Source organism: Nannobrachium achirus (assembly GCF_963921795.1).
Source record: "Nannobrachium achirus genome assembly, chromosome: 4".
Classification (NCBI taxonomy): domain Eukaryota; kingdom Metazoa; phylum Chordata; class Actinopteri; order Myctophiformes; family Myctophidae; genus Nannobrachium; species Nannobrachium achirus.
Window position 1 is genome coordinate 20,322,675 of NC_137813.1, and position 12,527 is coordinate 20,335,201.

The 12,527-nt window shown below is 42.9% G+C and overlaps 1 protein-coding gene across 3 annotated transcripts in view; it reads right to left on the reverse strand.

The window, feature by feature from the left end:
* The window catches only part of abca3b (ATP-binding cassette, sub-family A (ABC1), member 3b), a 67,191-nt gene that overhangs the window by 37,786 nt on the left and 16,878 nt on the right, over positions 1-12,527 (reverse strand). For all 3 annotated transcript variants that reach the window (XM_080724953.1, XM_080724951.1, XM_080724952.1), the window contains exons 6-10: positions 9,200-9,459; positions 8,828-8,944; positions 7,845-7,965; positions 3,839-4,012; positions 2,875-3,056 (exon numbers count right to left, since the gene is read on the reverse strand). In XM_080724953.1, the coding sequence (XP_080581079.1) occupies positions 2,875-3,056; positions 3,839-4,012; positions 7,845-7,965; positions 8,828-8,944; positions 9,200-9,459 (854 nt within the window). The remainder of the gene's footprint in view (positions 1-2,874; positions 3,057-3,838; positions 4,013-7,844; positions 7,966-8,827; positions 8,945-9,199; positions 9,460-12,527) is intronic.

The window sequence follows — 12,527 nt, forward strand, 5'->3', positions numbered from 1 at the left end:
TGTTTCTTCTCTTACTACATGTAAATGTGGCTCTCCACCAAACAGACTACAAGAGACTCTTTCCAACTCCTTCAGCCTGGCAGTCTGTAGCAGTCTGTGGCATTTAGTTGGCACAGACGAAGCACAGACTCTAGTCAGCAGAAAGAACATTGTTTTTGCACTGATTTGTTTGTGCCAGTGTGTTGCCAGGTCTGCTTATTCTAAGTGACTTTGGGCTTGTTTTCCTTTAAAGACGCTTGTTAATATTTATAGTTGCGGGTTGCTTTTGTTTGGGCTTGTTTTCCGAAGTGTAGTTGCTTATTTGGGCTTGCTTTCAAGATTATATATTTAAAGAAAAGCTGATGTAATAGGTCAATTTCAACACACTGAAGACCATAGCTGGTGCAATAATCCAGCCCCTCTTTGACTACGGAGTCCACGTATGGTATCGTGACGCACCACAAGCCCTGAAAACTAAACTCCAAACAGCCCAAAATAAACTAATTAGGGTCCTGCTTAACCTTCCCTATCAGACTCACCTCACCGCTACTCACCAGTTAAGAGTGGGGTGGCTCAGAGTAGATGACAGAGTACAGCAACTTGCAATGGGCCTGGTGTACAAGATACACTACACCACTATGATACCCAAGTACCTATCAAAATACTTTATAAACATTAAGGATGTCCATAATTACAACACCAGAGGCAGCGCCACAGATCACTTTCAACCCAGAGTCAAAACCAACAAAGGGTCAAACTCTTTTTTCTGCTATACCACGAAAATGTGGAAAGCCTTACCGAAGGCCATAAAGGAGTGTGGATCACTAGCATCTTTTAAAATTGCCCTGAAAAACCACTTACAGGCAGCAGCCGTTCGCAACTGGTAAAAAATGAACCTAGCCCAACCCTACCCTCCCCTGCCCCTTCTTTGTATATACTGTTTGTTTTAGACTTACTGTCTTCTTTTTTGTTTTTCTTTACATATCTACTGCATAGTACTGTGTTCTATTTGTCTGTCATTCAATGTTATATGAGATACTTAAATGGTTTCCGGTGGAAATAAGCTTAGTCTTTTCATGGATCTCCTTTTAGTAGACCTTGTACCAGTGAACTGTACCGTCATGAAACTGTACCTTTTCCTATGCAAACTTCTAATAAAGTCTTCAATCAATCAATCAAACTCAAGTGGTGAAAATGGTTTGCTTCTTTTGATTGTTTTCATAGGCCTGTTCGCTTGTTTCACTCACAGAATATAGCAAATGTGGCAACACCCTCTGGTAGAAAACAAACAAAAGCATTTTAGCCTAGCTTTGCTTTGGAGTTGATGGACTGGTATATGAATTGAGAGTTGATATTGAGAATATGGTATTTAGTTCAAATGTGCGACGGGAAAATATATAGGCTATGGCTTATCTAGGCTTGTTTCTGCACCTGTAGCAGACTAGGGGTCCACAGTACAGTGGAGGATTTACCCCCTCATCTCTACAGACCTGGAGTCACCTGTGACTCATTCAATCCGGAGGACATTTTGCTTAAGAATCCTTTATCTCAGTTGGACAATTAAATGGTTCAACAAACACAAACAGACACACACAATGGCTATACAGTGAAGTGCGCATATGCTCATTCCACGCCCGTGTCTGGAAGTCCCGCTAGTGCCAGGATATGCGTCTTGGACGAGATCAGGCGTGTTCAGGGTGGTATGGAAATGCGTCTTGAATGTTTATTTATGAGTGCATATGCGAGTGAAAGTGCTTCCTTTTCGTGGGCGCGCTGCCTAGATAAGCCTCGCCTGTTCTGGCTGGAGAGACCCGGACTTCCTGTCTCCCCAGCCAGCTGAGCGCAAAGACTTCCTGTGACCAACAAACCACAACCTTATCGGTGTCACCCTGTCTGAGACACTTTCACTACACTCTCACAAAGACCCGACAACAAACAAAGCGCTAACCAGACAGCCTTCCACTGAACCTTTGACCTGCAAAGAGAAATGGACAACGCATCAAGGCTTCTGTTCCCAAACGTAATATTAAATGTGAAATGATGATGCTGATGATGATGATAGACACCCACATGAAGTCACAGGATAGGGGCTGACATATTCTTGATAATAGGTGGTACAAAGGAAAAACACTTGGATATGTAACTACAGTACATCAGTATTTGATACCATGGAAAGACACTTGGAAAAACACATGGTCATACACACAAAGCAGAGTATTGGAGCGGTTAGCCCCGCTCAAAAAGAGGTTATGGTTTCCAGTGAAAATCACACTGCGTCCGGGAAATCATAACAAATGCACCATGTATATGGGAATGCACCATTCATAGGGGAATGCCCTATATGGAGGTAGACAGCCCATATCTGCGTGGCTGGTTCTAAAGACAGGGATCTCCATATATGGGCATAGAAGGGATTGTATGATGTCAGATGTCATTGGACTTTCACATAACTAATAACTGAGTAAGCATGTTTGGGGTCTCACGGCATACCTCCATATACAGTCCAATCCATGTACATGGATCTCCATATATGGGTACCAGGGGTCTCCATATGTGGGTATCTGGTCTGATATACGGTGCATCACTGGCCAGAGTTCGCTTGTCACCCTTAGGCGTCTTACTGTTGTTGTACAAGTACAGCCCCTGGACATGTTGTCGCAGGGACTCATCCCCAAACCCTTGATGTTTAGTGCCAAGCAGGAAGGAGGCACTGGTCCCATTTCATTTTGGTATGAACCCGACCAGGGTTCGAACCCCCGACCTCCCAGTCTCAGGGCAGACACTCTAACCACAAGGCCACAAACTGGTCTGCTCTGTCGTACCGCTAAGTGTGAATCAGTGTTTGGTTGTTGCAGAGGGTGCATGCATACAGTATGTCAGGATGTTAATGCGTACCAGGATGAAGAAGTAGTACGGCAGAGGTACTCCGTACTCCCCGGGGAAGACGGCCTCCACGTACCACGCCACCAGGCCGTACAGCACGGCGTCCAGCAGCAGCAGAGCCATGACCTGAGCCAGGGAGAAGTCATCGTCCACCGTCACAGAGTCAAACAGGTTGGACCACTGGATCCCCGTTCCTATAGGAGGGGAGGAGAGGACAGAACATTAATCCATTTAGACGTCAGGACCCGATTCTATAAATCTTCTAAATTCTATCAGTTTTCTGAAAACCCGTTTCTATGTCAGTGGTGCTCAAACGTTTTCATTTCAAGGACCCCCAGTAGAATTATATGTATTTGGCCACAAATATTTTGTTCCAGGGAACAACCCCAGAAGCAAAGATTTGAGTTACAAATGTCTGCTTTAAAAATATATACATTCAAAGATTTGCAAAAATGTTCCAGATTTTTCAAAAACAGCAGATATATGACAAATATTATAGTGTATAACTGTTTTGGTCTTTCACACCTTCTCCTCCACCTCCCCTCCCCGAACCACCCAGCAGGGGCCGCTAGTGTAGCAACAAAGACCCTTGGTCAAACCTTCCCATCACCCACAAAAAGAACTAGGAACTGAATCCAGGTATTTTGTCTCTATGGGGGGTCTCAACCTGTGAGTCCCACATGATTTTGGGGGGTACCCAGATGAGAGTGAAGTTTCATTTTAGGACTTTAAATACCTAAAAAAATGAAATAAAAAAGCCCATAAGGCGTTGTGAGCTTGGAGATAGGCTATTTTCACAATATTTAGTCAAACTAAATGTAATGCCTCAACTCAAATATGAATTTTTGGGGAGGTCCCCAGTTGAAATATGATTATTTGGGTGGGCGCGGCCTGAAAAGGTTGAGAACCACTGCTATATGCCACCCAGACAACCCACATGTTGCATAAGATAAGGTCTATTATGTGTTCATCTTACCTTTGCCTTCAAACATCCCTATAAGCTGGGCCCCCATAGCCATGGCCACGTTGGAAATAAGGCAGGCAGACGTCTTCTGGGTATGGCTCAGCAGGTCGTAGCGTGGCCACAGGAACAAGTAAGGCAGGTAGCTCAGGAAGTAGATGAAGCCACCCGCAGCTGCTGCTACGTTGGCTAGAAACAAAAAAAATAAATCAAGACAAAGAATAAAATACAAGGAAGGTTGTAATATTGCTCTACTTAAAAAGAAACCTCTTAAAATATGTCCACCATATCCCTTACAGCATGCATGGGCAACTGGCGGCCCGGGGGCCACATGCGGCCCGCACCTTCACTTAATGCGGCCCACAGATTAATACCGGAATACTGATATATTATTGATTTCAGCTTTTATAATTCCTAATATGACCTGCTTTAATTATGTCAGTCTATATTAGTAGCTTAATGACTAGCAAAGTAGTATTAAAATGTATTTTTTTTATATCCAATGTATTTGTATTTAAGTTCATAAAGTTAACATGAGTATATAACTAAATGCCTTTGAAATTAAATCAAAATGTTACATTTCAGGATTCCAATTCAAATTAACAACAAAATTATTCAGGATTCCAATTCAAAATAATCGCGCTGCGATGCGTTTTGAGCTTGTAGATCGGCTATTTTTTGCTTCTTTTGAATGAGATACTAGAATGACAAAGTAGGACATAGCAATATGCATTGTGGCCCTCTGGAGTGAAGGTGGAAATATAGTGGCCCTCACCATCATCAAAGTTGCCCACCCCTGCCTTACAGAGTCATGCTTACATGCCAGCCACTCATAGGGTAAATAGAACAAGGGCCTCAGAAGCCCTCTGGTCCAGTGTGTGCCTTCCTTTATGGAGTGGGTAATTTTATCAGTGGCTACCATTTGTAAAGATAATCTTATTATCTTATCTCTATCTTTCCATGGGAAGAACTGAAGATTTCTCTATACCATTATGTTATAGTGCGTTTCTCTTGGTTCCGATTAAATAGTATACCATTTTTTGCCAACAATATGTTTATTTAGCAACTCTAATGAAGCATGATGTACAGTACTCTATATATGCACAAAGTATACACAGCTTTATTCATTATTTTCTTTGTCAGTGTAATAGAGGTGGCATTCCTATGTGCCCACATGCATAGGACATTGGTTCTGATTTACATTAATACAGTAAAGTAAAAAAAAAAAAAAAACATTGTGTAACTGATTGTTGTCAATTTTCTGATTGCGAGTCATTTCAGACAAAACATAATAAATCAAATGTCTAGGTACCCGTTTTGTGCTGTGAAAACGTCAAATGACTTTGACTTTTTGTCATTTGAGGTACATAAATGCAGCCCAATCAAAAGAATGCCACTGCATTTCTATTGTAATAATCCCCAATACACGAAAAGGAAAAAGTATTGAGAGGAGACAGGCTGAAGACAGATGAGAGTTGTGCAAGAAGACAACATGTGACTCAAAGGGTTATTTTTACTTGCATTTCTGAAGATAATGACAATATTTCAAGTCAGACAATGTGCCATGCTGTGTCTGAATGGTGTACATTATTGATCAAGTACCATTATTTATTCCTAAATAGATCGAGGGTGGGTGGGTGAAGGAAAGGAACGTCTTTGTGTGAAATAATAAGCCAGCGTCAGGCCAAGTGGAAAGTGTTTTGACGTATGTTGACAGGCCTTGTCACAAGACAGGCCATGAGGGAAATACATAAGCCCCTCTTTCTGTTCTTCCCTCTACTCTCATGTTTTAAATAAGGCAACATCTCAGGCAATAAATTCCATAAGCTTAGCTTAGTTTGAGGATATTCTATGAGTATGGCCTGCAAGTTTAGTCAAATATTATTAATCGATTAAGACTGAAGAGACCCTTGTATACCCATGAATACTTATCTTTAGGACTTGTGTTGTGGCTTGTGTGGTAACTAACTAACTGTGGACAGTACAGATGTGGTACCTGACCTATTTTTCTGACACTATCTCTGTCACCTGCAACAACAAACCATCAATCATTCATAAAAGGCCAGCCTAGGGCAAGACCATAAAAGGGAGTAAGCAAGAAAAGACAGCAAGTAGAACTGGAAAGACAGGAGGGGACCATGAAGAACAACCATGGGCTGCTGTGTATTTTCTTTTTCTCCCAAAGCAGAGACATCGGGTCTCTGTTCTACACTTTAAAGTGTCTTGAGACAACTTGTAGTGATAAGGCACTATAATACGTTTCAATTGAATTGATGACAGATGGAGAGGATAGTTTGGCTTTAGTGCAACCAGCAACACAATATGACTGAATGGAAATTCAACCCCTCCGCGTAAACCAACAAAAGAAAGCACAGTCTCGCATATCTTTTGAGTCGATCAGCAGGCAGAGAGGCTGTCTTGAGCAAGACCCCGAGTGAACCCCTGACTGCTTCCAGCGAGCATTTTGGTGTCCTGTCTCAGCCACTGAATGTGAAGTGCGCTGAATATCTTAAATCACTTTCAGCTGTCAGAAAACTCAAAAAGCACTATATACCGTAAATGCAGTGCTTCTCAGAGTCAGACCCATGTGGACTACAGTCATCAGGGCTAGATGATAAGACTCACACTGTTCTGTTGTATTATTTCATAGTGAGAGGCCCCGGACTCTCTATTTCCTCCCCTGTGCCCTAACAGAAGCCAGAAGGCAAATAAGAACGTGTTTGTGTGATTTCTCGGCTAACTGGCAAACGGGACTGAGCCATCTGAGCTGCCTTTTTGGACAGTTGGAGGGGACAGATGTCAGCCTGTATCAAAAGCTTCGGGGGAGTAGAAGAGGAACGGCAGTAATTATGTGAAATCGGAAGGCAATTATGAATCTTTTCTAGTCATCATAAAGCATGTCTCTCTCTACCGTACTACCATGCTGTGGATGAGTAAAAATAGGATTTCATTTGGAAGCCAATTAATTTAGTAACAATAGTCATAATGGATTTACATTCTGAAAGTGAATGTATGTACAGTATGGGCTCACACATAGCCGCTGACTGATGTAGCGGAAATACAGTGCTGCTGAATTTGAAGGAAATGCTGTTGTCACTCATACCGAGCTTGTTGCAAAATGCATGTGTGTATGCAAATGCACACACACACACACACACACACACACACACACACACACACACACACACACACACACACACACACACACACACACACACACACACACACACACACACACACACACACACACACACACACACAGCACTACATCTTCCCTGTCATTGTGCAGAAGATTGCTTTTATCATTGATGGGGCTTTCTATCAATGCTTCTATTCATGCTTTAGAGCTCAGACAGACGAGGCAAGCAACAAGATCCTGACCTACTTCGAAAGGAACATGCACAGAGTGAAAAGCAAATGCAAGAAGACACTGCAATAAACACACACAAAGGTGTACTGTGCACAATGAAAAGACCAAGAGTCTAATAAGGGCATGGCCTCCCTGTTCAATCTCTAACTATTCATAGAAAGTTGCTGTGTGCAAATCCCAATTTTCAGTGGTGAAGCAGCACTGTACTGGTTGACGTGTGCCGACACGCTCTACATCTCATTTTAGCCAAATGGAATGAATAAATCAGCAATAATTGAAAAAACGTACTTCACAAGGACAACATTAGTGTAAGTAAGAGAAAATATATTGTGTGTGGACCCCAGGAAGACTAGCTGGCTGCTACGGCAACAGCTAATGGGTATCCTTAATAAAATAAAAATCATATAATGCATAAGAGATGCACATACATCGGCCCCGCACGACACTATCATACAAAGTATGAAATCGTGATCGATGGGACAGTCAAACATACTTGTTTACATACATTAAGGACAAACCCTGTTCTAGAAGGCCTGGCCTACAGCCATGCCACACACAAGATACACAGAGTACTCTCTCCCTCCCTCCCTTCCTTCCTTCCTTCCGTCCCCCCTCCCTCCATCCATCCATCCATCCATCCACCCATCTTACCTCTTGAAAAGAAGGCACTGATCATGAAGCTGAAGTTGATGGTGGCCACGGCAAACACCAGCAGGAAGACAAACACCAATGAGGGGTCACTGTAGGTCAGGACAGCTCCATAGGGGTTCACCTAAGATGACAGTTTTTTCCGCATTTGGTGCAATCGATACACATCAAATCCTCCAAGATGTAAGAAAGGAATTTGGTGCTCGTCTTTAATGGGATCAAAAAGGTTGTGCTGCTTCTAAAAAGAAGGATCCAGACTGAGAATAAGAACTGCAGCTAACTTTATTGACTGATATTAAGGCATCCAACAGAGTTTGGCCGAATGTTGATATCGTCACTGTCTGGCCAAAAAGGCTTTTGATTTTTTGGCATAAATCAGGGCTATTGAAACCCCTTTACATCAGAGTGTTGGTTAAAATAATATTGAACCAATGGAAAGTAGTAAAAAGTGCTTGGAACAAAACCTCCTAACTCCAACATTTCTGCCAAACCGGCTAACTCCACCCGATTGGCCCTCTCTTTTTTCATAAATATGTGCTATTGAACAACCTTTACATCTGTGTGTTGGTTAAAATAATATTGAACCAATGAAAAGTAGTAAAAAGCCCTTCGGTCAAAACCTTTTTTTTAATTATTATTATTTTTGGGAGGTTTTGGCCCGACAGCAGAGATATTCTCTGCCTTTGGTGCTTGTCGTTAACCACATGATGAACCCTAGCGTCCCTATACTGGACAGGTATGTGTCATGTTTTCTCAGAGAATAGGTAAACCTTTGCAGAAAATGGCACATCTATAAGCTTTGTGAGAATTATTTCTCTTTCTTTTTTTAAGAGATTTTGTTTAGAGGGAAAAAAGGAGGAGACGAAGTATAGACCCCTGGGGGACCCCATGGTTATAACAAAAGAAGACAAAAAAAAGGCCAAATGCTCAAACATGGCGGAGGCAAAAGGTGACAGATGTGCGCTGGGAGCGTTCTGTAGACTCACCTGAATGCAGATGAGCAGAGTGACGAAGAAGACGGAGACGGAGATGAAGAGGAAGAACATGAGGAACCAGGCGCTCCAATGGAGCCAGTTGCTGAGGCCCATCATGCGCATGTACTCCTGAGACACACACACACACACACACACACACACACACACACACACACACACAGACACACACACACACACACACACACAGATTACGGAACTATTTAATAATTGTATACTTTTGAAAATAGCAGAAATAGCTGATCTACAAGCTTACAACGTGTCACACGTTGTAACCCACAAATGGGTCCCGACCCACTGTTTGGGAAACAGTGACCTACACGCACGCACGCACGCACACACACACACACACGCACACACACACACCTTGAGCTTCCTCTCCTTCTCCTGCACCACGGCGCGCACGATGTTGAGCGAGGTATAGGTGAAGCTGAGCACCAGTAGCAGGGGCAGCTGGTTCTGGATGGCCAGGATGAAGACGTCGTACAGGAAGGCCGGGTAGGGGAAGCGGGACAGCACCACCCTGGTCTGGGCCAGCAGCGAGGCCGCGCCCGCCCTGTTGTAGGAGCGCATGATGGCCCGGTCCACCGCATGCTGCACCGCCAGGAAGCCCTCTCTGAAGTAACCTGCATTTAACCCATTTAGGCCTAAAATTAGTGGATGCTTTAACTATTAAAAAATAGCAGATATACAAGCTCACAGCGCGGCACAGAGTGCCGCGCTGCGAGCTTGTAGATCTGCTATTTTTGAAAAAGTCCTGAAAATGGGTGCAAATCTTTGAATATAATGTGTTTTTTAAGCGAACGTTTGTAACTCAAATTTTGCTTCTGGGTGGTCCCTGGAACTAAATATTTTCAGATGGGGGTCCGTGGACAGTTTGTGGGTCCTTCACATGAAAAGGTTTGAGATTCACTGACATAGTAGTCTCTCAAGAACAGACTAACTGAGCTCCAGTTAAGTGAAAAGGACCTTTTCTTTGACGATGGCTGGCCAGATTGCTGACATAGAAACATAGGGTTTTTCAAAAAACCTTTGAAGGATTCAAAAGACACTTATAGAATCAAAATTTTGAAAAATATTTTTCAAAAATAGCAGATCTACAAGCTCGCAGCGCGGCACTCGGTGCCGCGATGTGAGCTTGTATATCTGCTATTTTTCAATAGTTAAAGCAAAAAATAATGATACACAATAATGTGTACCTGTTCACACAGAAAAATACAGAGAAGCACTCTCTGAAATAACCTGCATTTAAAACACACAGAAAGATACAGAGATGCCCTCTCTGAAATAACCTGCATTTAAAACACACAGAAAGATACAGAGAAGCTAGGGCTGGGCGATATGGAAAAATACAATATCACAATATTCTTCCAAGCTGTATCACGATACACAATCTTATCACAATTCTTTTTCATTTGGTTTTTATGGTTATTTTTCAAGTTACGTAACGGTACAACCAGCTACATGTTAAAGGTGATACACCATGCATTTAAAAAGTATTTATGTCATATTGTTTATGTCCCAAAAACGTTTTTCAAAAGGTTTGAGGCTAAATTACCACTCCTGAATAGAGAGCCTCTCATTTTTGAATGGCTCTCAGAGCATTTTCAGCTGCAGTACCACCTTTGGCCTGAACTGAACTTTTTGAAAAAAAAAAAAAAAAAAATCTTCAAAAACGGCCGTTTATGACGTCACAAACGGCAGCAAATCTGGACAGCCTGTTTTGAGAACCCGTGGGATGCTTTTAACCTCCACCTTCCCAAAACCAGAGAAAGACACAGCGGTCTGAAATGGGACTTTGTGAGGATAGAAGGTGCTAGTGGGACCCCAAAAAAGGTTTTAAAATAGGAAAAGTGAATTTTCATGGTGTATCACCTTTAACACAAACTAAAAGAACAGACCATTTAGACCAGTGGTCCTCAAAATGGGGTCCAGAGACCCTCTGGGTTCCTTTTGGGAGGTCTAAATTGACCCTTACAAGTATGTAACTCTGACAGTATACAAATGAAACCAAACAGACCCTTAACATGTCCATTTGGTTTCATTTGTATACTGTCAGAGTTAAGGGGAGACCTTCACATTTTAAGATTGGGAACTACTGATTTAGACCAAAATGTAGGTTTAAATGCATTCTGCAGTTAGGCAATTAGGCTCCCTCATTGTATCACAATATATACGATATCTCTGAAAAGGAATATCGTGGAGACATTGTATCGTCTCAACGATATTTATCACCATATCTCCCACCCCTAAGAGAAGCCCTCTCTGAAATAACCTGCATTTAACCCATTAAGACAGGAATTATTTCTACATAATATTCTAATATTTTCTTTTGACAAAGCTGTACACAACATGTACAATTATAATGTTTTATTATTTAGTAATATTGTCCCTGCTGTTCTAGTTCTACACTTTAACCTTTGCTTTCCTAAAGCAAAATATCTTAAGACTTATTAAATATTCGAGACAATTAGGATTTATGGAAGATGCTTCTGAACATATTGCTAGTTTGACCACTTCAGATGCTCTAATCTTAAATAAGAACATAGAAAATAGCCTAGAAGACATGCTGGCTTCTATGAAATCCAAATGAAATCAGTCATATGGACTGAGCAAATGACATTACCAATGTTTAATGTACATTTTCGGAAGGCCAGCCCTTCAAATTCACATAGTAATGTACAGTAATGTGTCTTCAAATGCAAATTGTTTGAGGGGTATTGAGGAATTAAAGTGGCTGCTGTAACTGGCCATTATGTGTGTGCGGGGTGTGCATGTGCGTGCAAAAGACAGAGAGAGAGAGAGAAGTGGTGGTGGGGGTCTGAATCCATATTCATGAGATTCTAAAAGCCCTGTCGTGTCCACTCTCGTCACGAGTCCTAAACAAAACTAAAACTTGATTGCAACACGAGCCTGTCTGAAGGAAGTGTGGCCTGTGTGTCACGGAGCTGTCGTGAGTCTCGTGACCTCATCTAGGAGCCTCGTTTGTTATTGCTGCCTTGTTCAGAGGCAATGAGTCCGCACCGCGCCGAGGTGGAGGGCACGTATACCACCGTACCGGGGGCTCCGAGTCGACAGCGTCTCTGATGGGGGTCGGAGAAGGGCGGCCAGATGCCTCGACCCGCCGCACGACGAGCCGGGGCACGATGACACACCAATCAGGGCTAAGCTGTGGGCCCGCTGCGGCGCCGTGGTTACCATGGGAACTCCGACAGCAGGGAGGCTTGTCGCTCCCTCAGGGAACGTGGTAATGCTTTGTGTCGAGTGGGATCTGTGTTTCGATCACAAAGTAAATGACGGGCGGCCGTGGCATTTTGGCTTCTCCATGCTCACTTGAATTTCTAGCCGATGTACCTAAGTGCTAAGCTTCTACTCATTCTTTTATTCGGTGATTGAGAGATGGCCCCCTCCGCCACGAAGCAGGTTCCCTCGAGCTGTTGTTCACCATCTATGTACCCTCACAGGACCTCGTGGGCGAGGCCTTGGTTCGGATGGCTGCGTCGGAGAAGTAAACATGACCTCCACACATCACAAGATGGATGAGGGAGCTGAACTTGGTCTATGAGAACGTACAAAATGCTACAGATGAACAATTAACTTGTGCATGTGTGTGTGTGTGTGTGTGTGTGTGTGTGTGTGTGTGTGTGTGTGTGTGTGTGTGTGTGTGTGTAAACATGGCCTCCACGCATTATAA